Raw genomic sequence first — 23890 nt, forward strand, 5'->3', positions numbered from 1 at the left:
GGAGATTTTGAGGAAGAAGAAAAAAATTGAAATTGCCTTCAATTTAAGGTCTTTTATCTATGAAAATATGAAGAAGTATGTAATGTGGTAGTTAGACACTTAACTTCGATTGTTGGTTGAAATTAATAGGATATTTTTATAAAAATAAAAAAGATGGGGTCAATTGTAACAATAAATAAACTTGAAAATGAATTCACTTTTTCCAAAATAATTTGAAATTGAATTTGAAATTCTAATAGCCAAATACCTCCATTTTCATTAAGGTGGAGTAATTTTTCGAGAAAAAGTGAAAAATTCTTATGGTTAAACTCGTGAAACTAAGCTTCTTTAATTTCTCCTCGCTCTTTTGGTATGAGTTATAATAGTCCCGGAATAAAATGTAGGATTATTTTATTTCATGTTCGGTTGGAGGTATTAGCTAGTCAAAAAATTATTTATCCCACCCTTTATGCTTTAGTGATGGAATAAGTTATCCCATGTATCCCATATATATGATAGGATAACTAATTTCAACATAATTAATTATCCCACAATAACTTATTACCAATCAAACTACAACAAATCAATATCACTACTTTAAAGAAGATAACAATGTTTCTCTTTCTCTTATCTAATATCCCATTGTTTATAAAAGAGAGTTGGATTGCGTTGTCTAAAACTCATCAACAATTAGTTTAATTTTTTGATGATTTGACATAATAAATCTTAGACAAATGCTGATTTTAATCTTAATATTATTTTCTAAGTTTGATATGACCACCTATATCGTGTTATATTATTGAGAAATGAGGTGTGGAGAATTTGAGGCGATTTTAATTTAATGAATTTAAGGAATAATTAAGTGAAACTCTATAGGGTGTTAATTATAATTTATAACAAAGTACACGACTTATAGAACATCATGCATAAATACATAGATAGCACGTACCGGCGCCTAAACTACACGAGATGTGGACACCCCAAGTTGTTAATTATGATGATTAAAAAAAATTAAAAGAACAATCAATAGTATTACAATCACTGGAAAATAATTAAATTCCTTATGTACTGGCATGAAATAGGGTAAAAACTTATCTGCCCCGGTGTATACACTTAATTAGTGTTTTTTTTAATTAAATAAAGTGAAATATTTGTTAATTAATCATAATTAAGTAACATGAATTTTAAATTCAATCATACAACATGAATGTATTGGCTTGGGCTCGTCTGTGCGCATAATCAAGCCTGGTAAAGAACAATATTGCATAACTGATTCATATTATTTACTTGCATTTGGGATCAAAACAGTTATTCTATGTGGTTAAAATATCTGATGACACACTACAACTATAATTATGTTATTTACATGTCCACAAAAACATGTTCCTGACAGAATGATACATTAATTAACACAATCATTACACTTTAATCGGCAAAGGGTCAAAAAAAATACCTCTAAATAAATCAATTATACCCTCTGTTTGATTTTCGGCTCAATAATACCCTTTATCATTAATGAATTGACTCACTTTTATCTCTCAAAACTAACAGAGATCATGCCACATTTTAGATCACATAAAATAATTTTAGGAAAAATAGCGTAAATATATACCTTAACTTATCATATTTACATAAATTCTTACCCTCACAAAATAATTACAAAAATCTCAACTAATTATGTATCTTCATTGGATGTATCAGGAAGTTAATTATGTATTTCGACAGACTCAAAATAAAAAAAAAATATAGCAAAAGCTAATTATGTATATCTTTACAAGAAAAAATTGTATCTTTCATTGGATATATTCCAAATTACTGATTCTTGTTTGTGGTTGTACACTGCTGCTTTCTTCATTAGTGAATGTTGTCTCATCTGCCAGGTTGTAATCAACCTTCTTTACTGAATTAATATTGCAAAACTTGTCAGAACATACATGACCGTCACTATATTTTATGAATAGGTTTATTGAATATTTCGTCGCTCTTCTTCAAATTTTGATAAGGTCAATGGAATAGACCTTAAATATATAAATTTAGCTTAAACCAATCAAATTTGAGATGGTGAAGAAAGCTATGTTTTTTGAAGGTTCGAATTAAACCAATAAAATTAGACTTTTTTTTCCCAGGTTTGAATTTTCACATCAGAAAAATAAATTTTTGTTCATGTGACATGACATGTGTTAGTTTTGAGGGTAAAATAATTGAGAATATAATTGATTTATTTTCAATAATTGAGGGATATATTTCACAATAAAACTTATCCACACTGGTGTTTACACCTAATCAATAAACAAATGACATGTATCATTTTTTTTAACTATAATTATTCAGTTTTAATCATAGTTAACTAGTGCATTTGCATATATCTGAAATAGAGAAAATAATATTAGTAACACGAAGTGTTATAGCCGCAGACTTTACCCAAAATTCCTTTTACCATCTGAAATAATTGAAATTTTGTTATTTAAATTAGTTAAATTTTGAAAAAGAATGTAAACATTTTAACATTACAAAAGAAGAAAAGCACTTATTTTTTTATAACATTAATAAAACAAATCAAAAGATTAACAGAAGAAAATTTAAGTGCACTTTTTATGGAGTTTATATTGTTACACATTATGAGAAGATTAAAAATTTTGTATGTGAGAAAAAATTTACTTAATGTTTTAACCATACATCGTAGTTATATTTGTAATTTGTATAATACTTAGCTACAATAAGTAGGGACTTAGGAGTAGGAAGCTAGGGGTGTGATATATGGTATGGTATTGAAAATTTCGGATTGGAAATTTTGGTTTTTGATTTTTATAATTATTATTTTACTATCATATTAAATTAATTCTGTATGATTTGGTATCTTAAAGTTCTATTTTGATATTTAGCGATAGGTAAATAAACCGGTAATCATAAGACTTCAACTTACTTATATTCCTATAATAAAGAAATATGACTCTGCCTTTGTAAAAAATGTCTCAATTATATCATGCTAACACTCTAAATATATAGAAATATTTAAGAAAGTACTAAATATTTAAGAAAGTACAGACATGCAATTCCCTTTGTGCTATTTCCTTTGTTAATCAATTAGACAAAATGGATATTCTAATCAAGATACTCTAGGCAAAGTTCCAGCATCTAAATACAATAGATAATTTTGTACTAATATATATACACACATACACACCATATATATAGTTTTGATTTTGACGCAGTCTAGTTCTACGAATGTCAGTTACTTTTATATATGTTGTATAGCTTCCAATAATGGTATATATATATACATAATAATAAGACTTCAACCTACTTATATTCCTATAGTAAAGAAATATGACTTCATTTATAAACATTTCAATTATATCATGTTAATACCACAAATGTAGTAATATTTAAGAAAATTAGTTTAACCCACATGTGCCTAGCATGTGTAATATTTGATTATTTAAAAATTAAATAATTTTATCTATTACGGAGATTTTTAATAAAGTGTAAAAGTTCAAATCAGTTTTCAAATATCTTTCATACTTTAATATAATATTGTAAACATAAACATATGCACATATATATTTTACCACCAGAAGTTCCAAGAGTTTGACGGATCATCACTTTTGTGTTTGCCATTAGTTCCGGTTTCCCTTGTTGCCAAGAGAGACGCATCAATTTGAACCATATTTATGTTATGATTTTTTTTTATATTATACACACACACACAAACACATATATATAATATACACATACATATATATATATGTATGTATGTATGTATGTATGTATTTTTATATATATGTATGTATATATATAAATTTTTTTCTTATTTTTAAAGTCAAATAATTACAAAATGATTGATTACATTTTTATTACGTACTTTAAATTTTAAAAAATCTGATACTTTTTACTTTTTCTTATTCTAACGGTTTTTTATTTATTTATAGATTATTCAAATCTTCTTAAAATCAAATTTAGTTAATTTAGAATTCTTGAAGCAATTGAAAAAATATTAGTTGTCATTAATTTTGATGACTTCTAATAAGGAAAGCTTTTTACCATAAATATATTTAATTAATTTCAACTCATAAATTAGGAAAAAATTAGTGAAATTCAGATGACTTCTAATAAGGAATAATTTTACCATAAATATATTTAATTAATTTTCAATTCTTAAATATTAGGAAAATAGCGAAAATACGATTTTGTCTAAAACAAAGACTTTTAATGAATGATAAAAAGTCCAAACAATATTTCTAATGCCCTTCACACTTTTAATATACTAGATTCTGGGAACGTGCGTTGCACATTTGTCCCTTACTATTGTATAGCACGTAATTGTTAAAAGAAAAATTGTATATCAAACAAATATTAAATCTAATTTTTCATGAAAAATCTTTTGCTATTTTTCTTTTTCAGCAAAAGAGAACATATCTCTTTCTAAAAAAAAGTTTATGTCTTCACAATATACGAAAGTACAGCAACCTATAGACAAATAATACATATATTTTTAACAACAAAGGATAACATGTGATGCCTACCTATTTAAGTTGGTGAATGAACTATTTTATCGATAGATTATTTTAGTTAGATCCTCGATACAAGAAATAATAATAATAATAATAATAATAATAAAAAAAAAAAAAAAACAATAAATTAATTAACTTATCGTAAAACATACCTGTTTGAGATGGTCAAATGATACAAAAAACAAAACAAATTGATTTTAACCGGCATAATATACAGGCTAAGAATAAGATTTATATACACTACCTTTTTAGACTCATGAAATATATTAATATATTATTATTGTTAATATGTTTGTCTATGAATAAAAGAATTCTAAAACACCAAGAAAAGAATTTCATGCACAGAAAATTGAAAGTAAAAAAATACGATAAGAAACATACAAATTTATGAGGAAAAATACAAAGAAAGAGTCCTACAACTAAAAGTGAATGCCGTCTTTGAATTTTATTAAGAAAAGAAGACTCCTTTAATTAGTTGCCTAATAAATTCACAAAACAATATAATTTTCTTGTTTTATTTTATTTAATAAATATATTATATTATATTACATAGTTTAAATAGCTAAAACTTTCCGTACCTTTTTTTGGTTATTATTATTATTATTATTATTATTATTATTATTATTATTATTATTATTGATAAAAGAAATGTAATTATATAAAAGGAAAATAAGTTGGGGAAAAATTATAGTAATTTTTTTATTGTAATAATTTTTGGGCAATAAAACGTCCTAACCGTAGGATTCATTATTTGATTGTAACATAGGAGTTCTAATACAGTTCATACTTTAAATTCAATTAAATTTCAGCCTCTAAGAATTTCCCATGCAATATATTTAAGGAGTTTTAAAAATTTTCACAATTTAGGAGACAATATTATAAATATAAGTAATTAATAATTAAAGAAAATAAGTGAAAGGACTATTTTGCCAACTGTGAAATCTTTTAATAAAGGACAAAAAGTTCAAATAATATTTTTAAGGTCCTTCACACTTTTAATATAGTATAGATTATAGCTAGATATAGATATAAATATAGATTATAGATATAGATATAGATTATACATATAGATTATAGATTATACATATAGATATAGATATAGATATAGATATAGATATAGATTATAGATTATAGATTATAGATTATACATATAGATATAGATATAGATATAGATTATAGATTATAGATTATAGAATAAATATAGATATGGACATGAAATGAATTACACAAAATGAATATTCTAATTAAGATAGAGTAATCAAATTTCAAATATCTAAATATAATAGTCCATTCTATACTAATACTATATATATACACACACTCAATATATATAGATTTAACTTTGACGCAGTCTAGTTCTACCAAATATGAATGCCACTTACATTTATATAAGTTACTAGTTTAGGTGTACGTAATAGTTTAGGTGTAGGCGCTTTGTGTGTGTACCTCACTTTAATGACTTCAAATATTACATTAAATAGGATATTTGTTTAAATAATAAAGATGAATATAATAATTAAATTTAATATCTTTTGAGTATGTAAAGATAGAGAATTTATTTATTAAACCTAATCTTTACCAAAAATATTTTTAAAAATCGATCGATATTCATCTACCATCTGTAAATTGCAACAAAACAATACAATGATAGAGACATCAAAATGATACAATTAAATCTAATTTTTACACACAAATTTTTCTCAAACTTGTCCGACACTCATCTACCACCTCTAAACAATAAAAAAATAATACAACTAAACCTAAATTTTACATAAAAAAAGTTTCTCAAAGCCGATCAACATTTATCTATCACTTGTAAAATGCAACAAAATAATACGACAAAAGTGATATCAAAACAATACAATTAAACTTAAATTTTACACACAAAATTTTTTCAAAGTCAATTGAGATTCATCTACGAACTGTAAACTACCACAAAATAATAAACTAATAGAGATATTACGATAATACAATTAAACCTAACCTTTACCTAAAAAAAAATTTCAAAGTCAACCCACATTCATCTAGCATCGGTAAATTAAAATAAAACAATAAGATAATAAAGAACACAAGAAATTCTTCAAAATCAACCGACATTCATCTACGACTTGTAAATTATAAAAAAAATATAATAGTGATCACAAAACTTCGATTTTGATCCAACTAATTCTTGTCTGAGCGAAAATTTTGACCCTAAAGAATGATTTTGAATGAAAACAAAAAAATAATAATATATATATATATATATATATACATACACACACATGTTGAATTCTATTATGCTAACAAAGATAGTGAAGAAGTTGAGGGTTAGAAAATCAAACATCCACCATCTAGACATGCAATCGAATCAAGTTAGATGAGCATTAATCATATTCTCCAAAAAGACAAATTGATTTGTTCTCTAATTTAAAGTACATCTCAATATTTATAGAAATATTTCGTTAATAGAGTCCTATTTTAGGAGTATGTTTCTAATTGAACAGTAGAAACGAAAATATTAATTATCCTATCATATATTTTAGGAGTCCCATGTATTTTAGGAAGTCTAGTAGAAAGTAAAATATTAATTAATTCTCCTATCATATATTTTAGGAAGTCTAGTTAATATAATAAAAAATAATTAAATAATAAATTAAAAAAATAGTGAAAAGATAATTTTATCTAAAAAAAAAAGTATTTTATTGAAGGATGTATTTACACTTTTAATATATTATTATTATTATAGATATAGCTTCCAATAAGGAGGGGCGGGGGAAGGGGTGTTGTGAGTGTGTATATATATATATTTGACTTTGACGCAGTCTAGTTCTACCTAATACGAATAACAGTTACATTTATATATCTGTTATATATAGCTTCCAATAAGGGCATATATATATAGAGAGAGAGAGGGGTAGTTTTGGCTTTTGACGAAGCCTAGTTGCAACGAATTTAAGCTACTTTTATGCGGCATGTTTAGCCTTCAATTTAGGGGTGGGCATGGTATGGTATATACCAAATACTAGATCTTGAAATTTTTTATACCGCGGTATGGATATTATGGTATTTGGTAAAAATTTTAAATTATTTTGGCATTTGGTATTTATATAATAAATACCGAAATACAGTATACCGCACCGAAGTTTTTTAATAACATATAAAACCCATATATATATATATATATATTATATTTAAGATTATTAAATATATTTATATATCATCCATTAGTCAATTGAACATAAAAGTAACTTTTATTCAGAAATAAATTTTTTGGGAAGCTTATTATTTAGGAGTACTATGCTTACGTTTAGGTAATGTTGTTCAGAATTTGCATCTCGGACTATTCAATTGTGATTGAAATGTTATTTTTGTGTAATTGATTAACAAAGATAGTTTTTAGCCTTAACATGATTGAGACATTTTTTAAATTTAAAGTTATAGTTTTTCTATATGAATATATGTAATTAGAAATCAAATAAAGTATGGTTACCAAATTACCATACCATAAAATACCGAAATAGAATTTAAAAATACCGAACCGAACTAATTTGTTATGGTAACAGTATTGTTCTTTTAGATACTGAAAACCAAATTTACTTTATCGAAATTTAAAATACCGTACCATGCCCACCCCTACTTCCATTAAGGGTTAGCATGTTTGATAATACATATATACCTAAATTAATATTGTTGGTTCATAAAATATTATTATTTTATAGAGATATTATTTGACTAACAAATTAATATTTATTAATTTAAAGATTATTTTCAAGATTTAAGGTAGAGGAGTGATTTTGAGTATTTTACTAATTTATGAACTTATCTTACGGTATTAATGAACTCGAGGTCATGATTAATGATTTCGGTTACCGCCATAAAATGAATGTCAATAGTTTGTTGAATTATTATGGATATTATCGAAGAAAATAGTATTGACGATGAAGTTGAAAACAATACAATGCTTTTGGAACCAGTTACTCGTAAGGATGCACTTATCATATCTAGAACTCTTCACAATTCTTTTGTGCAGTTCGAGAAGACAATACTGAAACTTTTGGATGCAATAAGAAAAATTAAGAGATGATCTTTAACTAAATTTAAATTTTAACAACAAAAAATCAAAATTATATTAGAACCCAAAACAATATGTCACACACTTTGTTGAGACATGTAATAATGTTGGAGCTTATGGTGACTATCTTGTCAAACAGTTTATTCGTACCCTAAAGGGAAACGCCTTCGATTGGTGTACAGACCTCGAGCCTAACTCCATCCATAGCTGGGAGCAATTGGAGCATGAGTTCCTAAATCGCTTTAATAGCACAAGACGCACGGTGAGCATGGTGGAGCTCACTAAATTATCTTAGATATTTTTTGTAATTTTAAAAAATTATTAATTTATGATATTAATGGGACCATATATTTATATATGGACTTTTCAAAAATATATTAACTTATAATCTTATCAAAATTGGTGATCTTTTTCACTGGCCCAAGTCGAAATCAATAAAGTCTATTAATTTCTTTTTTACTATATATAAAATCATATACTTTTGTATGGTACACAATATTTTAATATTTTTTTATAAATATAAAATATTTAAAAAATACATATCAAATTAAATTATAATTTTGATAGTGTAATATTTGGTAGTATATAATATGCCCACCCTTACGCATTGGAAAGTATACAGCATAGAAGTAGCTGGCTTTCGTAGCAACTAGACTTCTTCAAAAGTCAAAGCTTACAAATTTAAGAAAACAAGTCTCTAAAGTCAACTTGAACATGCAAAAACTATTAAGAGTAAATGTCACAGATAATCCGCATAACGTTTACTTCCTTCGTTGTCCTATTATTTAAATCGTGTTGATCTGACACATCCTTTAATTCAGAAAATCATTAATATATTTTATTAAGTTAATTTTATTAATAATATTTTGAAATTATAATTTTAAATACGATTATAATTATTACTTTGTTTGGTTATTTAATAAGGATAATATGAAAACATTAATATTATTCTATACTAGATGGTCTTAGGATTTGAAACTAAGGGTGTGTTTGGTATGAAAGAAGTATATTTTTTTAAAATTTTTTTCTTATTTTTTCATGTTTAGCTGGATAGAATTTTTAGAAAATATTTATTCTAGGAAAACAAGCTCCAAAAATATGAGGAAATATGTAAATACTATTGCAATAACATTTTTCGCTTACTTACGGAACACTAAACTTATTTTCCAAAACATTAGCTATAAAAAATATTTCCTTCATACCAAACACTACCTAAGCTTCTATTATTACTCCCAAGCCAATACTATAAATAGAAGCTCTTTGTTTCCATTTTTCCATCATCAAATATTTCAACGAGGAATCATGATTACTTTCAAGAAGCCAATCATCTTTCTCCTTCTTTCAATTTGGCTTTCATTATCATGGGCTAACTCGGCCAGTTCCCATGTTGACTTTCTTGAATGCCTTTCTCATCATACTGTCAACTCAAACTCAATATCACAAGTCATCCACACTCCTAATAATTCATCATATTCCACAATTTTGAACTCTTTTTCGACTAACCTAAGGTTAACCTCCAAACTCAAACCTTCAATTATTATCACTCCCCTAAATGAGTCTGATATTCAGGCAGCTATATATTGCTCTAAGATACATGACCTACAAATCAGAATTCGAAGTGGTGGACATGACTATGAGGGACTTTCATACATTTCGGATATCCCTTTTGTCATTATTGATCTTAGAAACCTAAGATCAATTTCCATTGACACTGAAAACAAGACTGCTTGGATTCAATCTGGCGCGATCCTAGGGGAAGTATACTATAGGGTCGCCGAAAAAAGTAAAAAGTTGGCCGTTGCTGCTGGGGTTTGTCCTACTGTTGGTGTTGGTGGACACTTTAGTGGTGGAGGCTATAGCATGTTGTCTCGAAAATTTGGTATTGCTGTAGATAATATTATTGATGCTAAATTAATCGATGCCAATGGAAAAATCCATGATCGAGAATCAATGGGTGAGGATCTCTTTTGGGCTATTAGAGGAGGTGGAGGGACTAGCTTTGGTCTCATTGTTTCATGGAAGGTGAAGTTACTCGATATTCCAGAAAAGGTGACTATATTCAATGTGACACGAACCTTAGAACAAAATGCAACTCAACTAGTTTACAAGTGGCAACATATCGCAGACAAAGTTGATAACAATCTCGTCCTCAGGTTGTCCTTGACTAGTAGGAAATCTCCAGTTCTGCATGGTAAAAGAACTGTCTACGTCTCTTTTACAACACTGTACGTGGGAGGAGTCAATGAACTCCTCCGCAAAATGAAAAAGAGCTTTCCAGAATTAGGGTTAGTAAAAGAAGATTGCATAGAGCTGAGTTGGATTGAATCTGTACTCTATTCTTGGTTTCCTGTGGGAACATCACTTGATGCTTTACTTGATAGGAAAATCAAAGATCTGGCAGGATACGTATACTTCAAAAGGAAATCAGACTATGTCAAACACCCTATTTCAATAGATGGTCTCGAAGGTCTATGGAAACTAATGAATCAACAAGGCCAAAGTCCACCAGACTTGATGTTTACTCCTTACGGAGGAAAGATCAGTGACTTTTCTGAATCTGAAACCCCTTTCCCACATAGAGCTGGAAATATATATCAGATCCAGTATGGTCTGAATTGGCAAAAAAGAAAGGATTCTCCAAAAAATATAGCTCGGATTCGAAAGATTTATCGATATATGACTAAGTATGTATCCAAGTCTCCTAGAGCTGCATATTTCAACTATAGAGATCTTGATTTGGGAGTGAACAACAAAGGAAACACAAGCTATGCACAAGCAAAAATTTGGGGGGAGAAATATTTCAAGAACAACTTTGATAGATTGGTGAAAGTGAAGACTAAATTTGATCCAACAAATTTCTTTAGGAATGAACAAAGTATTCCTCCTCTATTGTCTTATGCTTAGTCATTTGTCTGAAAATGAGGCTTTTCACATAGTTCTTTTACGTATATGTTACAATATTTGTATTGAAAAATAAATGGAGCCATGATGCTCCAAAGATTGTGTAAGATGTATATGTTTTGGTTATTGTAATTATATGGCGATTCTGATATTATTTCCCTGTATTCGATATCGTAAACAAAACATAGATTAAGTAGATTTTTTTTCCTCAACCCATAATTTGTTTGTGTGTTTTTAAGAATGAAAATCTAACTGCCCCAGATAGAGTGGAAATATCTATTTTGTGAAAGTAGTAATTCAAACTCAATTGGCGGAGCAAATCATAACACTATATATTTATGGATCATTTGGTACTTGGACTAAACTATTTTGGAATTATATTTCTAGGTTTATAATCCTTGGAATAATTTATATAATCACAATATCACATATCAAATGAGATAAGATGAGATATCTCAAAAATAAGTTTGGTATCAGATTTATGTTATGTTTGGTTGATGGTATAAATTAATTTCACGGGAAAAAAATTACCTGCGTATTTAAATCTAATCAATAAACAAATGACATGTTCATTTTGTTTAACAATGAATTTTTATTTTTAACCATAGTTAACTAGTGCATTTGCATATATCTAAAATAGAGAAAATTATATTAGTAATACCAAGTGTGATAGCTAGAGACTTTACTCAAAACTGCTTTTTCCATCTACAATTGAAATTTTGTTATTTAAATTTGCTAATTTTTGAAAAAGAATATAAACATTATATTTTAACATTAGAAAAGAAGAAAAGCACTTACCCTTTATAACATTAATAAAACAAATCAAAAGATTAACAGAAAAAAATTTGACTACACTTCCTTTATATAGAGTTTATATAAGGATAAAGGTAAGGGGAAGAAGCAGAGCCTGAGCCTGTATTGAAGACTATCCCATGACCTCCCCAACATTTTCTCAATGCTTGAAGAAGAAGCAAGAGGAAGGGAATTATATTATCAGAAGTTCTTGTCGATGCTAAAAGAACGGTTACATGTTACGAGAAGATTATAAATTTTGTATGGGAAAAAAAATTACTTATGTTTTAACAGTTTATCGTAGTTATATTGTAATTAACCCTGAGGGGTTTCTCGGCTAGTAAAGGCCTAAGGACAAAGTCCTTTAGGTCGCTATTTCGAGTCCCAGCAGGGCCACAAGAGGCATTACAAATCGGCCGCATCTTCAGGGCCCCGTCAAACTAATCGTGGTAGACCCGCCTTGAAACAGCGGAACCCGATGGGTACAGCTAATTGGGTTATTGTAATTTGTATAATACTTATCTACAATAAGTCGTATTTAATGCTTACCTTCCTTTTATATTAAGAAGTACTTAGTATTTTTTTTGAACTTTCTTTATTTTAAATAAGATTCCTAATAAATTATAATTTGTCTTCTGTGATTAGCTTAATTGAATTGGGTGCAAAAACTCGGTGCGCATAAATTTTTACCCTTTTTTGCCCTCTCCCGTACTTTAATTTAGGCAAATACTGTCATTGCAATTATATGAGAAAATTTGGTACTTGTAAGAATTGTTGTTTTGTCTTGTAAAAATAGCAAAGTAGGTTAAAACTTTTTCGAATAATTGAATTCTTGAAACAAAACTATAGGACTAGGAAGCTAGGGGTGCGATATATGGTACGATATTCAATTTTTATAATTATTATTTCATTATCATATCAAAATAGTATAATTTTGTATGATTTGGTATCTTAAAGTTTGATTTTGATATTTTGCAATACGGTAATTGGTGATCATAAAACTTTAACTTACTTATATTTCTACAATAAAGAAATATGACTTCCACTTTATAAGAATTGTCTTAATTGTACCATGCTATCACCTTACACATGTAGAAATATTAAAGAAAGTACAAACATGCAATTTCCTTTGTTAATCAATTATAGAAAATGGACATTTCAATTAAGATAGAGCCTTCAGAGTTCCACATCTAAGTACAATAGTCAATTTTGTAACAATACTAATATGTATATATGTATATATACACTAGTTTAGGTGTACGCGCCTCGCGCGTGTACTTCACTTTAATGAGTTTGCATGTTACACTAAATAGAATATTTATTTAAATAATAAAGAAGAATACAATAAGTAAATTCAACATCTTTTGAACATATAAAGATGGAGAATTTATTTAATTAAATCTAACATATATGCAAAAAAATTCTCAACGCCAATCAAAATTTATCTACCACCTGTAAACTGCGGTAAAATAATACGATAATAGAGATATCAAAACAATACAATTAAACCTAACCTTTGCAAAAGATTTTCCTCAAAGTCAATCGACATCCATCTACCTCCTGTCAACTACAACAAAATGATACAACAATAGTGATATCAAAATAATACAACTAAATATAACCTTTGCACACACACACAAAAAAACTGAGAGTAGAGACATCAAAATAATACAATTAAATCTAATCTTTTTTAAAAAAAATTTCAAAGCCACAAATTTTATTACCCAAATAATGTATGCGCATAAACTTAAAAATGGACTTGTAAAATTAGAAAAAGGAAAGAAATATAAAGACTCCTACACTAAAATATTATAATAAAAAAATAATAATCCTATCCTTAAAAACAAAAAAAAAACCTCTTTTTTTGTTTGTTTGAAATCAACTTACCTTTTTTAATTGGGGTACACGAATTTCATTTATTTTTTGGAAGATTTTTTTCTTCTTCTTCTTTCAGGAGTCTTAACCTATTTTATGTAAAATAGTTTCCCAATTTTTTTAGAAATATTTAGAACTTTACCTTATATAGAAACTTTTCTTATGTAATAATTTTTTTGAAGTTGGATTTTCTTTAACAATTTATTGCCATAAATTTAAGAATTCAATTAAAAGTAGAAAATCTTCTCCATTTTTTTTTTATATATATTTATTATAGTCAATATTCAATATTAAAAATTGAAGAAAAAAATATAAAAAGACAATTTTGTCTATTACGGAATCTTTTAATGAAGGGTAAAAAGTTCAAATCACTTTTCAAAAGGTCTTCACACTTTATATATATATATATATATATATGTTAGTTTAGGTGTACACCCCTTGCACGTGTACCTCACTTTAATGAGTTCAAATATTACACTAAATAGGATATTTATTTAAATAATAAAGATGAATATAATAATTAAATTTAATATCTTTTGAGTATGTAAAGATTGGAGAATTTATTTATTAAACATAACCTTTACCAAAAATATTTTTAATCGTCCAACACTCATCTACCACCTGTAAACAATAACAAAATAATACTATAATAGAGATATCAAAATAATACAATTAAACCTAACCTTTACATAAAAAAAAATCCTCAAATCCGACCAACATTTATCTATCACCTGTAAACTGCAACAAAACAATATGATAAAAGTGATATCAAAACTATACAATTAAATTTAAATTTTACACACAAAAATTTCTCAAAGCCGATCGAGATTCATCTACGAACTGTAAATTACCACAAAATAACAAACTAATAGAGATATTATGATAATACAATTAAGCCTAACCTTTACCTCAAATTTTTTTTTCTAAGCCAACCCACATTCATCTAGCATCTGTAAATTAAAATAAAACAATAAGATAATAAAGATATTAAAACAATATAATTAAACCTAACCTTTACACAAGAAATTCTTCAAAGCCGACCGAATCAAGCATCCACCAATTTAGACATGCAATTGAATCAAGTTAGATGAGCATCAATCATATTCTCCCAATAGATTAACCGGTTTGTTCTCTAGTTTAACATACATCTCAATATTTATAGAAGTATTTCCTTAATAGAGTCCTATTTTAAGAGTATTTTTCTAATTAAACTGTAGAAAGGAAAATTAAAATTAATTTTCCTACCATATATTTTAGGAAGTCTAATAAAAAGGAAAATATTAATTAATTCTCTTACCATATATTTTAAGATGTCTAGTTAATATAGTAAAAAATAATTAAATAATAAATTAAAAAATCTAGTGAAAAGACAGTAAAATAATTAAATAATAAATTAAAAAATATAGTGAAAGACAGTTTTGTTTAAAGAAGAGTGTTTTAATAAAGGGTAAAAAGTTCAAATAACTTTTTTAAGGGTCTTCACACTTTTAGTATATTATAATTATAATTATAATTATAATTATAGATATAGATATAAATTATAGCACTCAATAAATTTGAGATAAATTAGGTATAATTATATTAGAATATATAAAATTGGTGTAAGACTTTGATAAGCATACACTAAATCAAGAATATAGATGAGTATTTTAATTTTTAAGCAGAGCCTTAAAGCTTTTGACATCAATACAAATTTTTGAACCTCCCAACCACCCACAACTCTTAAATTCTGAATCCGCCACTGACCAATCTAGTTCTACGAATGCCAGTTACTTTTATATATGTGTTGTATCGCTTCCAATAAGGGTTATATATATATATATATATATATATGGTTTTGACGCAGTCTTGTTCTACGAATGCCGGTTAGTTTTATATATGCTGTATTGCTTCCAATAAGGGTTTTATATATATATAGCTTCCAATAAGGGTTATATTATTATATTCTTTTATATATGTTGTATAGCTTTCAATAAGGGTTTTATATATATAACTTCCAATGAGGGATATATATATAGTTTCGAGTTTTGACGCGGTCTAGTTGCAACGAAAGCCAGCTACTTTTATGCTGTATGTGTAGCTTCTATGCTGGGTTGGCTTGTCAGATAATACATACATATATCTCTAAATTAATATTGTTGGACCATAAAATATTATTATTTTATAAAAATATTATCTAATTAATACATTAATATTTATTAATTTAAAGAATGCTTTCAAGATTAAGGTAGAGGAGTAATTTTGAGTATTTTACTAATTTATATATGAACTTGTCTTACGACATTAATGAACTTGAAGTCATGATTAATGATTTAGATTATCGCTATAAAATGAATGTCAATAGCCTGTTGGATTATTGTGGATACCACAGGAGAAAATAGTGTTGATGATGAAGTTGAAAACGACACAATACCTTTAGAACTAGTTACTCAGAGGGATGTACGTAGCGCATCTAGAACTGTTCACAATTTTTTTTTGCACTTTGACAATATAACATCGAAGCTTTTGGATACAATAAGAAAAGTTAAAGATGAGCTTCAACTAGATTAAAATTTAAAAAAAAAAACACTAGAATCCTATTTCACTGAACTGTCTTAGATATTTTTGTGTTTTTAATAAATTATTAGGTTATAATATTAGTGGGACGATATATTTGTATAGGAGTTTTTCAAAATTATATTAACTTATTATCTTATTAAAATCGGTAATCTTTTCCACTAGCCCAAGTTAAAATCGAAGAAAAATATTTTACAGAGTTTATTAATTTGTTGAGTATTAATTTAAAAAGATTTTACTATATATAATTATATACTTCTGTATGATACTCCATATTTCGATATCTTTCTTATAAATACAAAATTTATAAAGAAAATATATATCAAAAATCATACTCCTATAAGATACAATAATATCAAAATTACAATATCAAACTTTGATAATTTTGCTATAATATTTGGTATCTAGCGACTAAGATGGTCACCCTTACGTTGGAAGGTATACAACATAAAAATAGCTAGCCTTCGTCGCAACTAGGGCTTTCATGCCAAAAAGGAGCTTTTGAAAACTATTTTGTCATTTAGATACAAGTTTTTAAAAATTTGTCATATACCCACTTTAATCCACATCATCAATAACTTTTCCAACTCAACAAATTCACCCACAAGTTTTGTAATAATCCACTTTAACCCAATATTTTTAACTTAACAAATTCATCCACAAGTTTCTAATAATACACTTCAACCCACTTCATCATTCACCATTATATAATACAAAAATATCTAGGTTTCCAAAAATAATTTAAAAAAATTCCAAAAGCTTAAAATAGAAGGTTCTTTCCCTCCAAAAAGCTCTGATTCCAGCCACTTTTTCGGAGTTATTTTTCGATAATCAACTCTAAATCAGTCCACAAACATCATAAGCTTGTCCATTGCATTCATTGTTACCCCATTTGTTTGCTATCTTGTCAAACACACTTCCCACCATTGTTAAAAAGCTTTAAATCACTCACATTACTCAAAACTACTTTAGAATGTACATTACAGTAGCTCAGACGACTCCAAGTTCATTTCTCTATTCCATAAACCCAACGATCGTTGATTAGAAGCAATATTTGCAATTTCAAGGTTTTTGTACGAATATGTTTCCAGTCATCGACCCTTCATTGTCAGTCATCAATCATGCATATATCCCGACATAGACCATAAGCATAATTGACCGTTGACCAAAGCATAATTCTAGGATGTCTATTGTAGAATTTGTTCTGGTTTCTGGTGATTCATGAGAGAATGGGTGGAGACTCCCAAATGTTGAAAATAGAGATCTTTTACCGAGGTGACAGTTCCCATTGCTGTTCGCCACAACGGTTCATACAACGAATTGGTTGCAAGCGTAATGCAGAACGGGGCTCTAGATTGCGCACCTATCGACATGGTGATTAGTTATCTAATGCGTTCAAGGAAAAAAGTGAATCCTACGATCATAAATATGATGTACGTGTGTTGATGTACACGATGGAGGTTGAGCAGATGACTTTAGGCCTATTTTAAAGATAAATGTAGTTGAGAGGTTCTTTGAAGGACAACTGAATTTATCACCACCCCCACCCCAGCACCCGACAGTCGATGACGATTTGAATAATTATGATAACGATGGCGATCATCTAATTAATATGGAAGATGATTATATGCATATGAAAAACATTTCATTAGAGTCGCAAGATGTGGAAGAAGACTGTGGAACAGGATCACAACCAGGACATTCCTTCGCCGATGGAACCAATTTCTATTGTGATCAAACATTCGCTGACAAGAAAGAGCTCAAAATGCTACTAGATGGAGCAGTGGTGAGGCAGTCTTTTGATTATTGTATGGAGAAGAGTTACACTAAATTATTGAAGGTGAAATGTGTATCTCGTGGTTGTGGCCTGTTGTAGCAGGCAATGAAGTATGAAACGTCGGACAGATTTCACATATACAAGTATGTCGGGTTACACACGTGCGGTGTTGAACACGCCACCTGCAGGCATAAGAGAATCTCGTCCGAATTGATTGCTTTACTATGCGTAAATAAATTTTGGAATGGTAAAGATCCAAGCATAAGAGAAATTCAAAGGATTATGTTTAAGGAGATGCATTGCAATGCAAGCTATTGGATGTGTTGGAAAGAAAGTGTAATTACGAAGAACATTATTCGTGGCACACCGGAGCATGGATATGCTTGTTTGCCAACTTTTTTCCACATGGTGGAGTTATTGAATTCCGAGTCTTCTTACTCTATCATGGTAAATCAGATGGATGGATCATTCGTTTACTACTTATTAGCATTCGGAGCTTGCATACGGGGAATATGCCCATATGATAAAGGTAATTGCCGTCGATGGCACACATTTGTATGGCAAGTACAAGGTTATGTTACTGAATACTGTTGAATAGGACACCAAAAATTATATCTTTTCAATTGCGTTTTGTGTCGTGGATAAATAGAATGATGCTTCTTGGACCTTCTTCTTCGAGAAGTTGAAGTCTATAGTAGAAGATGAACCAGATCTATGTATCATCTTCGATAGGCATATTAGCATTGCCAATGCTTTCTCCCGTGTTTACAGTCATGCACATCATGGACTTTGCATGAGGCACGTCGCTGAAAATCTTCGTGTAAATCAACACTGTGGAGAGCATCTTTATCTATTCTACGCCACGTAAAAGGCTTATTCTCTTGATGAGTTTAGCGAGCATTTTGCAGAATTGAAGAATAATTGCCCTGAGGCAGTACATGTCCTTGAAAATATGCTTGGCTTTAAAAAATGGAGTAGAGCACACTTCCCGGGCAATAGTTTATGATGTAATGACCACACACATCACCGAGTCACCTAACTCAGTGTTGATGGATGAGTGAGAGTACCCCATGTCGCACATATTCAATTCAATTGCTAAAGAAATTGATGAAAAATTTAGGGAGCGACATGCCTTTGTCGACTGTAAAATCAACAAATTATTGCCTTGTGCGGAAAAGATCCTAAGGGATAATCAGAGTGCGAGCAATTTTTTGTATGTGACTAATGCAAACGGGGGTCTCGACTAATTCACGGTGTTTGGCTATGGTGTTACTGCCAAGGTCAATCTCTTGGAGAGGGGTTGTTCTTATCGAAAATTTGACTTGGAGAAAATATCGTGCGGACATGCCATGGCAGCTTTGCGAGCAAAGATGGCAATGGCAAAGGTTATGTTAACTCCATTTATGAGTACTCGTCGCTAATTTATAAAGGTAAAACTTACCTCCTTGCATACTCAAAAGCTATTAACGTTGTCCATTCAGAGGCCGAATGAACGGTGCCATAGTAATTGCAGGACACTAATATTTCTCTACCCCCCTACAATCCCAAACTCGGAAGGAAGAAAGTCAAATGCGTTAAGGGCGTCAGTGAGATATTCAAGTCCAAAAGGAGGAATAGGTGTTCAATATGCAAGAAATTTGGGCACAAAAGAATCACATGTAGCATGGCCAACAAACCTTAGATAGGCTTTTTTTCTTCAGTTGTAAAGCTACTGTATTGGGGGATAAGTGTGCATTTCTATAAAATTTAACGTTCAGTTGTAATCAACTTAAAATTTTATCTACGTTGACAACATAATTCTACGGTATATATTTTACACGGTGTATTAAATATTATGTATTAGTTATATGATTACTCATCAAACACGCTATGCGGGTCTTTCTACTGCCATATCTCTCTAATCAATGCGTTGAATCGTTGTTTCCTGTTTCCAATTAATTAAAAGCTACAAACACATCTGTTCTCAATAAATACTGCTGGTATACGCAAGCCAAGCGTTTTTTATTCCCACATGCGTCAACTGACCATTGGTTGGGAATATAAAAGGATACATTCTATAGGTCTATAAGTACAATGCTTATTTCTATGTAAGCATTCAGTTATTCCTAAACCGGAAACATCATAAACCCTAATCTTCTTCACCAAAATTGAAATTATGCCTGGTCGCCGAATTACCCTATGCCTAATCAGACGAGTTCCTCCTCGTCACTATGATCTGCTGCTATTATGAATTCATAATGATTTTGATTGGCTTTTTCACGGCCTAGGCAAAGACTGAGTGTACTTGGAGCGTGAGATTCGATGTATTGCTCGTTTTCTTCAGGCAATTCTGAAGAGACTTGGAATGGATGGCAACGACTACATCACCCCCTACCATCCCCCTAATTTAGTTTAGGTTTTTATGAATGATTATGTTTTTAAGTTTTTTTTGTATTATTCATTGCTGAAGAGGCTTTCTTAGTAGGATTTTCGTAAAAGAAAGCTTCTTCTATTTTGCCTTTTTTGATGAACATGAATGTAATGCAATGAACAAGTTGAATATAAGTATTTCAGTTTCAAAATTTTGTTTTTCCTCTTTTTTTGTGGTTGTTTCTTTCTGTGTTGGTTATTCTTCTGAACAGACAATTTTTCAAATATTTATTCCTTGTTCAATTAACACGGCTATAGATTGACAATTAAATTCATGAAGAATAAAAAATTATATATAGTCTATCATCGATCTTATACTCCATCAGTCATCGAACGAACATAGTAGTCGATCCTAGACTATGTGAATCGATGGGTCATTAGTAGTTTGTAGTTTGAAATAAAAATAGTTAAATTAAAAATGATTTAAACAGATAATAACATGTTTTGGGGCTGGTGGAATAAAATAATTAAATTAAAAATGATTTAAATGGAGAATCACATGTTTTGGGGTTGGTGGAAGAAAATAATTAAATTAAAAAATCAATCTAAATTAATCGATGCCAATGGAAAAATCCATGATCTAGAATCAATGGGTGAGGATCTTTTTTGGTTTATTAGAAGAGGTGGAGGGACTAGCTTTGGTCTCATTGTTTCATGGAAGGTGAATTTACTCGATATTCCAGAAAAGGTGACTACATTCAATGTGACACGAACCTTGGAACAAAATAAAACCCAACTAGTTTATAAGTGGCAACATATCATAGACAAAGTTGATACCAATCTCGGCCTTAGGTTGTTCTTGACTAGTAGGGAATCTTCATTTCTGCGTGGTAAAAGGACTGTCTACGTCTCTTTTATAACTATGTTCGTGGGAGGAGTCAATGAACTCCTCCGCAAAATGAAAAAGAGCTTTCCAGAATTAGGGTTAGTAAAAGAAGATTGCATAGAGCTGAGTTGGATTGAATCTGTACTCTATTCTTGGTTTCCTGTGGGAACATCACTTGATGCTTTACTTGATAGGAAAATCAAAGATCTGGCAGGATACGTATACTTCAAAAGGAAATCAGACTATGTCCAACACCCTATTTCAATATATGGTCTCCAAGGTCTATGGAAACTAATGAATCAACAAGGCCAAAATCCACCAGACTTGTCGTTTACTCCTTACGGAGGAAAGATCAGTGACTTTTCTGAATCTGAAATCCCTTTCCCACCTAGAGTTGGAAATATATATTAGATCTAGTATGGATTGAATTGGCAAAAAAAGAGAGAGTTCTTCAAAAAATATAGCTCGGATTCGAAAGATTTATTGACACATGACTAAGTAGGGAAAAAATTGGCAAGGTAGAAATTTGACAAAACTATTTTGTCATATACCCATCCATTTTCGGGGAAAAGTTATAAAATTGAGGCCCACACGTGGGCTAAGGGACCATTTCATCATTTTTACAACTTTAAAATTTAATATAATACACTTAACACCCTTCACTTTTCCAATATTAAACAAAATCACTTTTCTCTCTCCTCTTTAACTTCAAGTACTCTAAAAAATTTCTCCCAAACTCCATTTTTATTTTTCTTCTTCTCTAGTGGCAAAGAGCTCGTTTTTGTATTGTAAGGTTAGTTAAAATCAAGTTTCAATTATTTGTAGATTCATTTTATTGGTTTTTATTGTTAACCGTTTCGTAGTGATGTAGTATATGATTTTTTTCAAATGTGGTTGTTTAAATAGTTAAAATATGTGAATTTTTTAAGTAATTAACTTGATTCCGAAACAATGGTTGATTTTTGGTTCGGTAGTTTCGACAGATCTTTTCGTCATCATGGTGTTGAATTTTAAAATTTTTGTTAAGGAGTTTTGATTTAGCTCTGGTATTTTTTGAGCACTGCGGTGTTGAATGATGGGATAATTATTATTTTACGAGTTATTTTGGCTATTTGATTCAAGCAGTGACCTGTTTCTGCCCGTAGACTTATGGTCTAAAAAATAACAATGCCCTAGATTAAAATTAATTTTTAGGTGTATGAAATTTTTGTAAAATATGATTGATGAAATAGTGAAAAATGAAACATTAATAGCTAATTAGTTTGATTTGTAGAAATAGTTGAGTTTTGATACCGAATGTTTGATTGAAATTTTTTCGTCATCACGTTGTTGAATTTTGGTTTAGTTCTGGTATTTTCATGTGGTAAACTGTTTGATGGTGGGGTAATTCTTAGTTATTTTGACTTTTTCATTTGAGCATTGAATTTTTTCTGTTAGTTGACTGTGCTCTATGAATTGACACTGATAGAATTATTTTTAGCAGCAGACAATGAAGAAGGAGAAAACAAGAAGTGTTAATATTGAAAGAATATTATGATGATGAATAAAAGATATTTGAATGCTAATATTGCTAATGTTTAAGACTTTTTTTATTTGAGAAACAAGAGAGTTAAATGATCGTCGGAATGATATAAAAAACCTTTTTTTATTTTATGAAAGTTGTTAGGATTCTGCACTGATTCTGTTTTTATCAAACTGTATTATTGTATGAAATCTGAATATGCATTGTCATAACTGATAAAGTGTATGATTGACATCATAGAGCGCATACTTAAACTTTTGTATACCGCTAGCATAGACTCACTACTAAAAAAACTATTTTTCCGATCACAGCTTATGGTCACAATAAAAGCGACCACATGTAGTCGGATTTATTTTTTTAAAAAAATAATTTTAAAAAACTAAAAGCGGAAATAAGGATGTTGCATTGGATGTGTGGATTTACGAGGGATGACATGGTTAGAAATGAAATTATTCTAGAGAAGGTGGGAGTGACATCGGGGGAGAATAAGATGCGGGAAGTGAGGTTGAGATGGTTTGGTCATGTGATGAGAAGGGTCACGAATGCCCTAGTTCGTAGGTATGAAAGGTTGGCCTTGGAGGGTTTCAAGTGGGGTAGGGATAGACCGAAGAAGTACTGGAGAGGAGTGATTAGATGTGAAATAAAAGAGTTACAGCTTACTGAGCACATGACCCTCGATAGGAAGGTA

At 29.3% G+C, this 23890-nt stretch overlaps 2 protein-coding genes across 2 annotated transcripts; both read left to right on the plus strand.

The window, feature by feature from the left end:
- Nucleotides 1-9811: 9811 nt before the first annotated feature.
- LOC107861116 (berberine bridge enzyme-like 8) lies at nt 9812-11599 on the plus strand. The gene has a single exon (XM_016706499.2). It carries the CDS (start codon nt 9847-9849, stop codon nt 11446-11448), a length of 1602 nt encoding a protein of 533 aa, XP_016561985.2. The 5' UTR covers nt 9812-9846; the 3' UTR covers nt 11449-11599.
- Nucleotides 11600-21443: 9844 nt separating this feature from the next.
- On the plus strand, nt 21444-22091 carry LOC107858018 (berberine bridge enzyme-like 15). The gene has a single exon (XM_016702760.1). The coding sequence runs from the start codon at nt 21444-21446 to the stop codon at nt 22089-22091; it is 648 nt and encodes a 215-aa protein (XP_016558246.1).
- Nucleotides 22092-23890: the final 1799 nt, after the last annotated feature.

The sequence above is a fragment of the Capsicum annuum genome, chromosome 2 (assembly GCF_002878395.1).
Source record: "Capsicum annuum cultivar UCD-10X-F1 chromosome 2, UCD10Xv1.1, whole genome shotgun sequence".
NCBI classification, from domain to species: domain Eukaryota; kingdom Viridiplantae; phylum Streptophyta; class Magnoliopsida; order Solanales; family Solanaceae; genus Capsicum; species Capsicum annuum.